Genomic DNA, 12,663 nt, shown 5'->3' with positions numbered 1-12,663 from the left:
AACTGACATGCATGCCTCAAGTTACTTCTCACTGAGGCAACTTTTCTGAAAAATTAAAGCCTCTTTTGGACTTTTTTTTTGTTTGAGCTTTGTATTGTTGTTGACCTTTGGTTTGGTACCAATACAGTTCATGGCTTACCTTTAGAGAGACTCACCTTATGTTCAAACCCTTGGTGAACCACATGGCTTACTCTTACAGGGATTCTCTCTGTGTACCGTGGGACTCATCCTCTGTAAACCATGTGTGATATCTGAGGGGGGCTTGAACCCGTGTCTTCATGAGGTTGTTTTCAGCTGTGTGTCTGAATTGCAGACCCCTGGACTATCTTCGGCGCCAGAGGATGAGATGCGGCAGGAGAAAGTGGTTCACGGAGTTCACTCAGAGCTTCCAGAGACTGAACCGATAGTCTGGTTAACTCAACAGCTAAAAGATTCTACTTCACCAAGGTTGCTATTAATGGTTCAGATTCCACCTCGGCCTGTTGATGGTGATTCAACTTTTAGTGAAGTTGAAACGTTTGGAGAAGTTGAAAAAGTTTTGCATACACTACACATTACAGGAAGATATTTAATATCACTGCAGACCCCCTTGAAAACACATATATCTACTATCCAAAGAATGTCTGCGGCATTTTGGTTGCATTTAAATGAATGTTTGTAGATGGTGGAGTTATAGGTTGCAGTGAGCCAAAGATTTGTCACAATGCTGTCTAATGCCTAGGAAGGTTGGTGGCGCAGTGGTTAGCACTGCTGCAGCTCAGTAAGGAGGGTGGGGGTTTGATTCCCAAAGTTTTTCACTGGGAGAGATGTGTGTACCAAGTTTCATAAGTTTTTGAGTATGATAAAGCCTCCAAAAATGCAGTTTTTTACATAGAATCATAATAATCTCTTGGATAACAACAGGGCTTTCGCACCATCGGTGCTCGGGCCCTAAATATACTACTGTTAAATCTTTCTTAAAACACACAAAATGTATTAGGATCTTAGGCTCGACAGTTCCACAAAGTATATTTAAAATAGCTCACAACACTGAACCTCAGCAGCAAGCAGTCGAGTGACACTAAACCGCTGTGTTGGGAAAAGAAGAGCAGACGGGGGGTCAGGACATTAAAGACATCTCACATGCCATGTGACATTTAGTTCCCCGGCTCTACTATTTCAACAGAAAAAGTCAAAGGGCAAATAATGGCCTGGGAGATATAAATAGGAGGTCAAGCCTGCACTCAACGAGAAAGGCCAAGGGCAAGTAAAGTTTAGACCTGAGCGCAATGCAAAGGAATGCATTTCATTGCCAACCTTAAATCCCCACAGCCCTACTGTATGAAGAGTATCGAGACCAATAGCTGCACATAGATTTCATTCAGGACTGACACAGATCGTAAGTAAGTTGAGAACTCTTGATCTCAATGTGAAAATCACACCGAAGCATTGACATGGAGTTTTGAGTCCAAAAGTCCTCTCGGGTGAAATTAGGTTGAATTTGTATTATTATTAGCTTCCTCACATGTCCAACAGGAAAACTGGACATAGGATTTTTATAAGTGATATCTGTTCCAACTTGAATTAAAAAAAAAAGTTTACTTTTGATTGAGATGTCGTTGCAGTCACCTTTTGTTTTCTATGTGAATTAACTGCTTTGTATTTGTAAATCCAGCTTCCGCTTCATCAAGTAGATACAAATGTGCTGACTTTCCAGGGAAAATTATTCAAACGCAATAAACCTGCAAGATCACAGAGACTTAAAGACACAGTGAAACAGCTTTTCGAAAACATCTTCCATTATTTTATCCATTTTCTATTGAAACAAGATGCAGATGTAAAGCATGATTATTAACAGAATCATTCAAAAGTATAAATCAACAAGTTATCAGTCAAGGTAAGCCTGTGATAGCAATATTGACTGAAAGTCTTGATTTACATCAACTGTTACATGAGGTGAGTATAGCAAATGAATCATTTTCAAAGTTAAGAAAATAAAAAGCACATTTAAAAAAAAGTTTGTGTCCCTAATGATTACATAACTGTATATTGTGACATGAAAACCAAAAGAATTTTTAATTTGTCATGTCAATGTAATTTTGGCAATTTAGCGCATAATCTAGGCTTTCTATGTATGCGGTATATATGGTAATGCATACTATAAAAAAAAATCTCTATATTAATCCAACATCTATTAAAGTGACAAAGGCACATTCAAGGAAGAGTAAAAGAAACTGCAACAATGTAAGGAAAACAATACCATCAAACCAAAACAGAAAAGAATTACTGTCTCCATTATTAATTGAACCTTGTGTGTTTGTACAAGGTTATCAACTTCCTGCAGTTGGGACCGACGAAGCAGTTTGCAACCATCAGCTGTCTCAGTTCTGACAAAGTATTACAGACCAGTTACAACTAGACACATTGGAATGATTTTGCAATGGCCCATTTCAAACTTGGTAGTTAACGTAACAATCATTTCAACTTTGCATTCACAACATGATGCCTGTAGATTTATAACAAAGGATGTCCCTTATTTACCACATGTAAAACCCTGATGAATAAAATTTAGCCCCTTAACTTCTAATGTAACAAGGAAACAACATCTGTCTGTTTTGGGAGAACAGTTCTATGTGCTGGGTAGTATGGTCTCCACACAGTTGTAGGTCCAGTCCTGTTTCTCACTGATGGGAAGGACATGTTGGCACACCTAGTGGAAAGCACATGTATATTTGTATTAACATCCAAGACACCACATAATCATTAAAATCAATCATTTACTTGTAAAAAAAAAACAAAAAAGGATATAAAGATTTGAAGATTGTTATTTTCTTCTTTTTTAATAATAATAGAATAATAATAATAATAATAATAAAGTAACAGCATTGTTAAGAATGTGTCTTACCATTTTATTCCTGGCTGGCACTTCTACAGCAAACACAGTCATGCCTCTGCTGCTGGAGCAGTTCCTGCTCTGCTCGTTGTTTACATGGACAGTCACTTTCTGGTTAGACTGCAAAACAAAGCGTACCGGTCAAGTTTTTTTCACAAGCAATTCGGGAGTATGATTGACAGGACAGACAGGGCTCCATAATCAAAAACAATAGCCAGTAAAATTGAATAGAGCAACATGAGGTAATCTGCCGTTTATAACTTCAATAAAAAGCAAATCAACCTATAAACTCTCATGATAACCAGGTGCACTGTTTCCTCTGCTCAGTAGTTCCTTTGTATCACCAGCTCATTCTTTCAAAGTGCCTCTTGTTGCTATGAGAATGGATACCACTGCTGCATATCAATTACAAGTAGACTGAATGGTCTGGAGCCAACCGTAGACTGTACAGCTGACTGTACTGAAACAGCACGTCTAAGAGTTGGGAATGTTATCCTTATCAGATATAAAGGTATAACATATATATAACAATATTGGTAATATATTTCAGTTATTTTTCACATATTTTACATCTACCACTGCATGGATTTATAACATAATGTACATACAGTACTCATTCATTCAAAGTGAGACTATCATTCCCCCTAGTGGCTATTAGAATACAGGGCAACTTGATAATGACATTTAACCAGGATTATTCAACCACCTGTTCTTTGCAATACAGCTGAACTGTAGAGGCTGCTTTAGATCTATGATGCTGTTTGACCTTGTGCCACATTTAAGATTTCATAATTTCATAACAAAACTACTAGCACAGCCAGGTAGTCACCTTGTTGGCTATGAGGGAGGAAATCCGGTGCTCTCCTCTGTAGGTGTAAATGAAGACATTGTCATGCCCCCTCAGTGCTTTGGCCCCTATCCTGGCTGTGATGGACCTCTGGAGAGCCTGGTTCAGAAGCTTGGGCCCTGAGTCTAAAATGAGTGGCTGGACGGATGGCTGAGCGCCTTCACAGTGCACGTCTATCTGGAATGGACAAGCCTGGCAGACGGGGAAGAAGGATGAATTCAATTGGTTAGTAAGGATCAAGTCTGGAGGTGTTTTTCTTGGTAAATGTGTGTTTGTGTACTGTACAGTCAAGTCAAGTATAAACTATATAATACCATGTCATATCAAGACTGAAGTCTGCATGTTTTTATGTGTTTTGAGTGAAATCAGATGTGCACCTCTACTAGCTCCAGCATGCGGTTATAGCCCATAGCTTCAAGGATGAGCCAGAGGTCAGCAGGGTCTCCATTTTTTTCTGTGGCCTCCATCAGGTTCAGCTCCATGAACCCCTGTCGTGTCAGCTGGTTCTTCCTCATATCAAAGTTTTCTGCTCCAACAAAAAGAGTAGTGAGAGCCATAATGGACCCCTTCCCTCTGACTTTGATATTTCATGTTAATTTTGTGGGAACAACTTTCATGTGATGATTACCTTTGCAGACCGCCCAGGCATCCTTGTCACACTTCTCTCCACTGGTCCTCAGCTCAAAGAAGTTGTACTCCTCCAGGCTGAGCAAGCCATTACCATCCAGGTCTATCACCTCAAAGATGTCAGACAGCACCTCCCTGTGGCCAAAACAGAACAACACAGAGAAATGTCAAGATGACGTTCAGCTCCTGTGGTAACAACAGAGCCAGCAAAAGCCTGGATCCACAGCTGGTGACGGACGGAGGCAGGCTCACCTGAGCTCCCTAGTAAGGTCTAGTTCTTCAGTGTCAGTCGTGTAGACCAACTCCACGGGTTTAGTCGAAAGGCTTTTTTTGCTCCTTTTCTTTAATCTACAGCCACTGGTGAAGGGAAGCAGGTGGTACGTCCCAGCATTCAGTTCTCCTTTCCAGACATACTTCTGTAGAAACAAAGGAGGAGCAAAGTAAATTAAAAGCATACCCTTGTACACAGAACAAATAAGTGTCAACCTCATTGTATCGGAAATGTATTCAACTTTTATAAACGCTGTTAAAACAAATGAACATCTCTGAAAACACACAGAAACCTACTTCTTTGTCTTTTGACTCAGTGAAACACACTAAAGTTGAGTCCTCTTTTGTTTCACCAGCTGACATGACAAACAGAGCTGTGTCCACTGTCATCCACGATGAAGATCTGTCTGAAAAACAGAGCAACATCACAGGAATACAGTAAGATTTTGACATTTTAGTACTGCATACATTCTTAGACTTGTTTATGCAACACAAACAAAACCACATGAGCAATACAAACATAAAACTAAAATTTTTAGGGAAAAGTAAAAACAAGCTAAATGTATGTTCGCATAATCTTTTTTCTGATTGTAAAAAAAAGGATCAAAGGAACTTTACAATCTGTAAAGACTTTCTACAACCTACTCTCTGCTACTGCATGCTCCAATCATAAGAACTGAAACGCACCCTCTTCACAAATGTTCACTACTGAGCTGAAATACAATCTGACCTGATGCCACATGACGTAAAAGACAGTGAAATGGCAAAAAAGGAAGTCAGTCTTCTTTGTGGTCTTATGGTTTATGATTTGTAATCTGAAAACTGCTTTTATTTATGTTACGTGTTTGCAAAAAGCATCCTTAAAACCATAAAACTGCAGTGTAATTAGTATACTAAAACAGCAGAGAAGCAATAGGGCAGCAAGGTAATTAGAATATGAGACTTTTAAGTAATGAAGTCCACCAACACCTTCAAAGTTATCCATTTTTCCCCCAAAAGTTAATAACAGCGGAAAACCTACCAGCTCTGTTGCTGAGGTTCAGTGGTTGGATGGTCAGGTACACGTTGGTCATCTGGGGCACGTGGAGCTGGTACTGCAGAGAGCTGAAACTCCCATCGTCCTCCAAAAAGAAGCATCCTTTCATATAACTGTGATGCCAATCCTGGAACAACGGAAAATATTTCTGCTTAACTTAACAGTCCCATCACATTTATACAGTGATATAATGTGGTTAATAAACCAGGAAAATAATAAATAATAACCCAGTGGTTGTTAATATGATTTCACTTGATTGGATTCGGTTCAGATTAATTTAATTTAACTTAATTTAATTGAGCTTTATTGGTACGAAAGTTTCAAAAACAATGTTGCCAAAGTAAAAAAAAAAAATCAGTTTGTCTATTTTCTGTCATTTTTGATTTAATACCATTAAAATGGAGTTAATACAGCATACTTCACTTGGTTATGTGTATCCTGATGTTTCGTTATGTGTCGCCTCTCTTTTATATCCCGACATAATCTCAACCAACAGTTTTGCTGTTTGACAACAAAATGCATTTATTCACTCAACAGAAACCAAAACTAATTTGCGGTGGCTATTAAAAGGAGGATTGATCTTGTGACAGAGGAGTATATTTTGGCATGAAAAAGTGAATTAAGCAGTCACTCATAACAGTGAAGCAGCTCATTTGATAAACAGAAACTGCCATTGTGATAATTACCACTCCAATCTTTAGGGGGAATATTTATTATAACACAGTTTATGTCAGCTCAGCAGCATGAAAACACATGTCGTACACATGCTGGTCCAGAGGAGGGCAGAAGTGTCACACTGTGGTTCTGCTGCAGGCTGAAGTAAACCTCCCTCTTGGACCTGATATGGCAAATTGGAGTCCATTTAACTTTGATAAATACAGCCTTTTCATTCTTGGGCGAGCGGTCATTCAAAACTATCAAGAGGCTACCTTGGCAATATTTATGCATTCTAATATTTCTCTCATCCTGAAATTTTGTTGTTCCTTTGTCTGGCAGCACAGCTGAAATGAGGTAATAATTTGAAATTGAACAGGAACATCAACACAAGGAAGTTTTCATTCCACTCATTGGAGACGCATTAAATGAAAACACAGTTGGTGTGGACACACAGTAAGAGGACGTTGAGGGCCGAACAGGTCTGGAATAGACTATATATCCTTTTAGTGGACAAATAAATCACCAAGTTAAACAAAGAAAGTACCATAAAGACGGAGCGTGTCACTCCTTCAGAGAAAAGCCATTTTCTCAAAGTATTTATCTTGGGCTGTGAGAGGCATAAAAGATCAAACCATAACACTTCAGTGGTTTGTCCAGACAATATTGAATGAGGGAAAATGCCATGGGCACCCATCCACTGCTTAAAGACATCAGAATTAATGCCCCCGTAGAGAGAGGGTCAGCCTGCAGACTAATACAGCCGCTGTCATCTGCTCCGGCCACTTGCCTGATTTACTGCTTCGCAGAGGGTCGAGGGACACCAAAGCAGCCACAAACAAGACCACATGCACACGCACACGCACACGTACACACACACACACACACACAAACACAAACACACACAAACAGCATCCTTTCCATTTTCTTACATTCTAACCTACATACAGACAAATGTTGACAGAAAGGAAGAATAACCTTTACTTCGTAGGCTTCTGTTCATGAGGACATATTTGCATCCCATAATCCTCACACACAGATACACACACTCACAGTCCGACCGTTACAAAGAAAACAGATCCCACCATCCCCCCACCACCTCCCAATTATTAGCCTGTGGCAATACAGGAGCCAATATAGCAGGCTGAACTTCCCTCAGAGGTAATCTCTGGACACACATTCTTTTACCTCGATGATGTCTGGCCCTTTCCAATCTCAATGCTGGTGCTTGGACCCGAGAGATGGAGCAGGGGGCTGTTGTCTTTGTTTATTTATTTATTTACTTTTTTTCCCCCCTCGCTGTAAAGCAAACCAGCCGAGGTTAAGCCAAAAAGAGTGAAAACAAAGACCGCGGGATCAATACAGTGTATATCTATCCACCCTGGGCTTAATTCTCCCATCAAAAACACAGCGCGACAGAGACACTGGGCGAGCACTGAGACCGCAAGGTCCCTTTTATAATGAGTCCCTCACATACTGAGATTTACAGTGATGGTGCGAACATTAAATATTTGAAATTCATAATATAGCATGTTGCATATATTGTAAATGATGTAATGGAATTATTTAAAATTTCCTAATTAAATTATTTTTCTATCATCGAATGCCCTTAAGACATAAACAAACTGGTACTAAAAAGGGAACTGCGAGTTTACAACTGTGCTGATGTTACTGCTTCGTTTAGGGGTTTTCAGAGAAGTGTGTTTCATAGGTGACTGAAAACCATATGTATATACATGCACAAGTCTGGATGTCCTTATAATTTACAGCTGAAACATTTAGTCAGTTCAATTCATCAACTAATGGAAATTCCACCAGCAAGGATATTGATAATCATATACCTGTAAACCTGGAGGCTCTGGGATTTTGCCCGTTTTAGCGCAGCTGGACGACACCGTGATCGAATTCGACAGGGACGACCGTCTGCTGCGAGCCGAAGAGGGACGAGAGGATGATCTGCTGTCTAAGAAGCGCGCGCGCACACACACACACACACACACACACACACACACACACACACACACACACACACACACACACACACACACACACACACACACACACACACACACACACACACACACACACACACACACACACACACACACACACGCCAGTCAGAAACAATGCTCTCAAAATACTGGCAGATTAAGTGCCACCCTTACCTCTCTCCAAACAGTAAACAACCTTTCAAAAGAGAGATGAGGTGAACAACATAATTGACACTGTAATCTGTCTTCTCAGAAGTCCATTTCCAAGCACAAGTGAACATGGCTACTTTCACATTTGGGTTATCTCAAGTTCAAGGTCCCTTTAATTAATTATAGAGGCATTTTAAATCACAAATGGCATAACACCACCCTTCCAAATCCATTATCTCACACAATTTTTTTTCCTTGAACACTAATTGAAGCCAGAAAATATCAATTCACTAATGAGGGCTCTGATTGTTTCTAAGACTGGGAAATCAAGATGCAAAATAAGGTGATAGGTTTGTAAGCAAATTTCCGTAGCATAGAAATAAATAGAGCCACTGTCATGGTATTTGTCATGGATCTATTTTTGTATCTATATCAGTCTTTTAATCTAGAGAACCAAATTGTGGCGCTTTTGTGAGGACAAACATGCAATGAAAAGCTTCAGTGTGAGCATATATTGAACGTTGGAGTCATGTTTCAGCACTAGTTGTTCTCTGGTGCTGGAAATGATCAGAGAGACACAATGGTAGAAACTCTAAACACATAATTACTCTTCTCAATTCTTGTGATTATTGAAAAATCAGTCAAAATTCCCCATTTTTCAGTACAGTTATTTCTCAGGGAGGTTTATACTGAAAAATCTACGACCAAATGAGCAGTCAAAACTGTTTTTGAGTTCCAAGAATAACCCATTCAACATGTGCAACCACGTAGCATCTTGTGTCAGAGCCTTGTTAAAATGTAACGGGTGTAAATCAATACATGGGAGAGGCACAATAATGTGATAATCCCGACTACTATCTGGGGGAGCTCATTTGTTTTTGCAGTGGTGGTCGACTGGGCCTCCTCTCTAATCCCTCATCATCTCCCCAGTGAGAAGTGGTGGAATCCTCCAAATCAATAACATGAACATGGACTGACCACTTAAATCAACCCCATCTATCTTCCCACCACGATCCTGTCCCTGGCTCGCTCATCCTGGATCTCAGTTCAGCTCTACTTTCTTCAACTCAGTGATTCTTGGGTAAAAAAGTGTTGTTTTACGTTCACTTTTGAAAAGATAAATTATCGATGAGGTACATGCTCTTCATGTCTGGTACGAAAACCAGATGCTACAAAAATATCTGGATCTCTAAGTCTAACGTGATAGTTGGAAGGCAGCATTTTTCTAAAGGGTGCAGAGAGCTTTTGTCAATCTCCTGATGGCAGAAATGATTACCCAAATCAAAACACTTTCGAGTCTCCTCCCTCCAAACAAGCTGCCCTAATTGTGTGGCTATTATGATGTATGGTCTGTCTTAATGAGGTGATTTGTCATAGGGGGAGTGAAAAATCGATCAATAACAGAGCTATTATTTATTCATCAAAACTAATCGGTGAGGCGTATTGGGGCAAGCAGTGTATGGGTGTGCATCTAAATATAAGACTGGAGTGAACCTGCTGTAGCTAACATAGGCTGCTACTTTGGACGTTTAGTTACTGCCGCACAAACTTTTTTTTTTTTTTTACTTGACTGCTAACATTCAGATATTTTTCCTTTACGGGAGATATTTCCAGGTAGCCGCATGTCGCACCTTTCTTGAGCGCCGTGTCTGATTCTACCCGTTGAGTCGCTGCCACTTGTGCTGCTGTTGATGATGCTGATGACGCTGAGCTCTTTGGAGGGCTGTATGATTGACTGCCAAAGTTCTGTCTCTTCAGCTTGGCATCAGCCTCGAGCCTCTCCAAAGCAGCCGTTTGACACTGCTCTGCTGTAGACACAAGCAATCTGCAGAACTGACGGAAACAGAAAAGCAGATGATACATGAGCAATATTTTGAGGCCACAAAGAGGGGAGTAAATGCTCGCATTCTGGATAGAGAAAATGTTGAGCGTAAGACATTTAATGAAGACAGCTTTGGAGCAAACATGGGAAAGATAAACAGTTGTTTTCTTTTGCACTACTGAATTGTCTGTGCCAATTTGTGTTGTGCATTCATGTTCTGAACAAATGAAACATAAGAAAAGATATTGTAACCTTAACTGTGCTGCACTTGAATTTATAGCAAGTAATATTGAGGTTGGAAGACTTCAGCTGCCATAATTTTTTTTTATTGGAGGTATAATTTTACCCTCATCCCTTCCAAAGGTTTTTCTACTCAGAGTTTGTGATAGCAGGCTGCACTAAAGTAGTGATTATCTTAGCTGATAAAACAGGTTGAATGTAAACCTGTACCGTGATGTACTGCAAAGTGGTAACAGGATCAAGTCACTTCTTCACATACTTGTTTGAACTTACTTCTGCATAATCCAGTTTGTCATCCTTGTTGATGTCGGCTAATGAGAAAATAGTCTTCACCTCCTCAGTTGTCATTTTCTCTCCTCTCTGGAAGAATAAACATGTTGCCTTTAATTCAAGAAAATATCACAACAAAAATATCGACTTTGTTTCAACATGAGCCATTCACTAGTTTTAATTATTTCCTTTTCAGGCAAATTACATCTGTAATACTGCAAATTAGTGCAGCCACAGCTGCTGTAAAACGTATGCAGGCTGATAATACTACCAAAGCAAAATGTTTACTCAAAAATAAAACGTGCCAAAAGTAGAATATGAAAATTAAAGTATAAAACAAAAAGCAAATAATAGCCATGTTGTTGCAAATATGTCAAATACAAAATGTTTTACTCACAGTCGTTAGGGCCTTCTCCAGTTCACTGTGAGTGATGTAGCCGTCACGGTTCGCATCCATCTTTTTGAAAGCTCTCATCAGCTCAGTTTCTTCGGTTTTCTTCTCACGTTTGAGAATTTCACAGAAGTCATCAAAGTTCAGTTTAGATGTTCTGGTAGTCCAGTACTTATTGAGCGTGGCGTGGGACGGATTGCTACCTGCCTGCTGGAGAACTGAATGGGATGAATGAGAAAAAAAACAACAACAACAAAAAACAACGTCAAATTTACAAGCAGCAAAGGAAGATGATATCAGGCAACGTAGCACAAGGAGTCTAAATGACATGTACAAATGAATACCACACCGGGAACAACTACAGTAAACAACTCAACATCGAGTTCAAGGTATTTTATAGCCTTTTCTATCGGGGAAGCCAGATTTTTTTTTTTTCTTCCTATAATTAAAATCTCCAAAGCTGAATTAAGAAGAAATTAGTACAATTTTATAAAATACATCATGTATATAATGGCCACTTCATGCACTGTCTATGTAGATTTGTATTTACTCCCCATCCTCCCCACACACTTATGTTATAATAAAAACACGAGAATAAATGGGTGTTTCAGTTGCATCTTTCCTGTAAGTTGACAAGGTGGTCCTGACAGCTGGCTCGCTAACAAATTAGCAAGCCATTTTACATCTTACCACGACATAACTGCTGTTTCGAAGCGATGTTTGTCAAACTAGATCTGAACACAGCTAGATACGCAGCTCTGCACTGCATGTAGAAAGCCTCTTCCTCATCTGATGGACGAGGTGACTCCCGAAAAGACATCTTTGGAGGCTCGACCCGCAGTCGAGCTGTGGCATTTGCCACACACTATGCTATCTCCTGCCTGTTGCTATGTAAACAAAAACTCAACGGTGCGCGTCGAAAAGAACACGGACGAAACAAACTTTTAAACGCTCCGATTGCTATTAAAACTAACATTCAGCTGTATTGGTCCCACAAAGGGGATTTAACAAATAAACGTAACAAGTAAAATACAAATAGATTTTGACAAAAAGTGGCTGACTTGTCGGTTTTGTCATTTTTCATAATAAAGATATATCCGGAACTTAATATATGACGGTAACGTGTTTCGCACGAACTGTTTGAATGTAGCAAAGGCGCCAGTTTCGAAGCTGGCAGCAAACAAATTTCTGGAGTCTGCGACACTTTTGAACTAAAAACAAAAAAATGCCGTGAGTATTGTTTCCTGTATCTATTACATCTGTTGTATTTATTACTAAAGCGACTTCCATGGTTACTATTAAAACTTGAAGTCTAACTTACTTCAGAAATACTCATTTTTAACTTTTAGCACTGTTTGCGAGGCACAGATTGAGGCCTTCCTGAAAGATTTGAAACTCTTGACTTTTGACTGAATGTCCGATATATATATATATATATATATATATATATTGTGTCAGACCTCAATAACGTTATAAAAGTACTATATTTTGTT

The 12,663-nt window shown here is 39.5% G+C and overlaps 1 protein-coding gene across 1 annotated transcript; it reads right to left on the bottom strand.

Moving 5' to 3' along the window:
- Positions 1–1,766: 1,766 nt before the first annotated feature.
- On the bottom strand, positions 1,767–12,038 carry efcab7 (EF-hand calcium binding domain 7). The gene is made up of 13 exons (XM_069704780.1): positions 11,861–12,038; positions 11,177–11,388; positions 10,783–10,869; positions 10,079–10,280; positions 8,148–8,269; positions 5,638–5,779; positions 4,914–5,023; positions 4,599–4,762; positions 4,348–4,481; positions 4,097–4,245; positions 3,702–3,911; positions 2,885–2,992; positions 1,767–2,689 (listed from the first exon to the last, which is right to left on the bottom strand). Exons 1-13 carry the CDS (start codon positions 11,988–11,990, stop codon positions 2,609–2,611), a joined length of 1,851 nt encoding a protein of 616 aa, XP_069560881.1. The 5' UTR covers positions 11,991–12,038; the 3' UTR covers positions 1,767–2,608.
- Positions 12,039–12,663: the final 625 nt, after the last annotated feature.

This window comes from Brachyistius frenatus, unplaced genomic scaffold, assembly GCF_029030835.1.
Source record: "Brachyistius frenatus isolate BFR_SWC_R1_liver_20210118 unplaced genomic scaffold, ASM2903083v1 Contig_52, whole genome shotgun sequence".
NCBI classification, from domain to species: Eukaryota; Metazoa; Chordata; class Actinopteri; family Embiotocidae; genus Brachyistius; species Brachyistius frenatus.
This window is presented reverse-complemented; position numbering and strand designations above follow the sequence as displayed.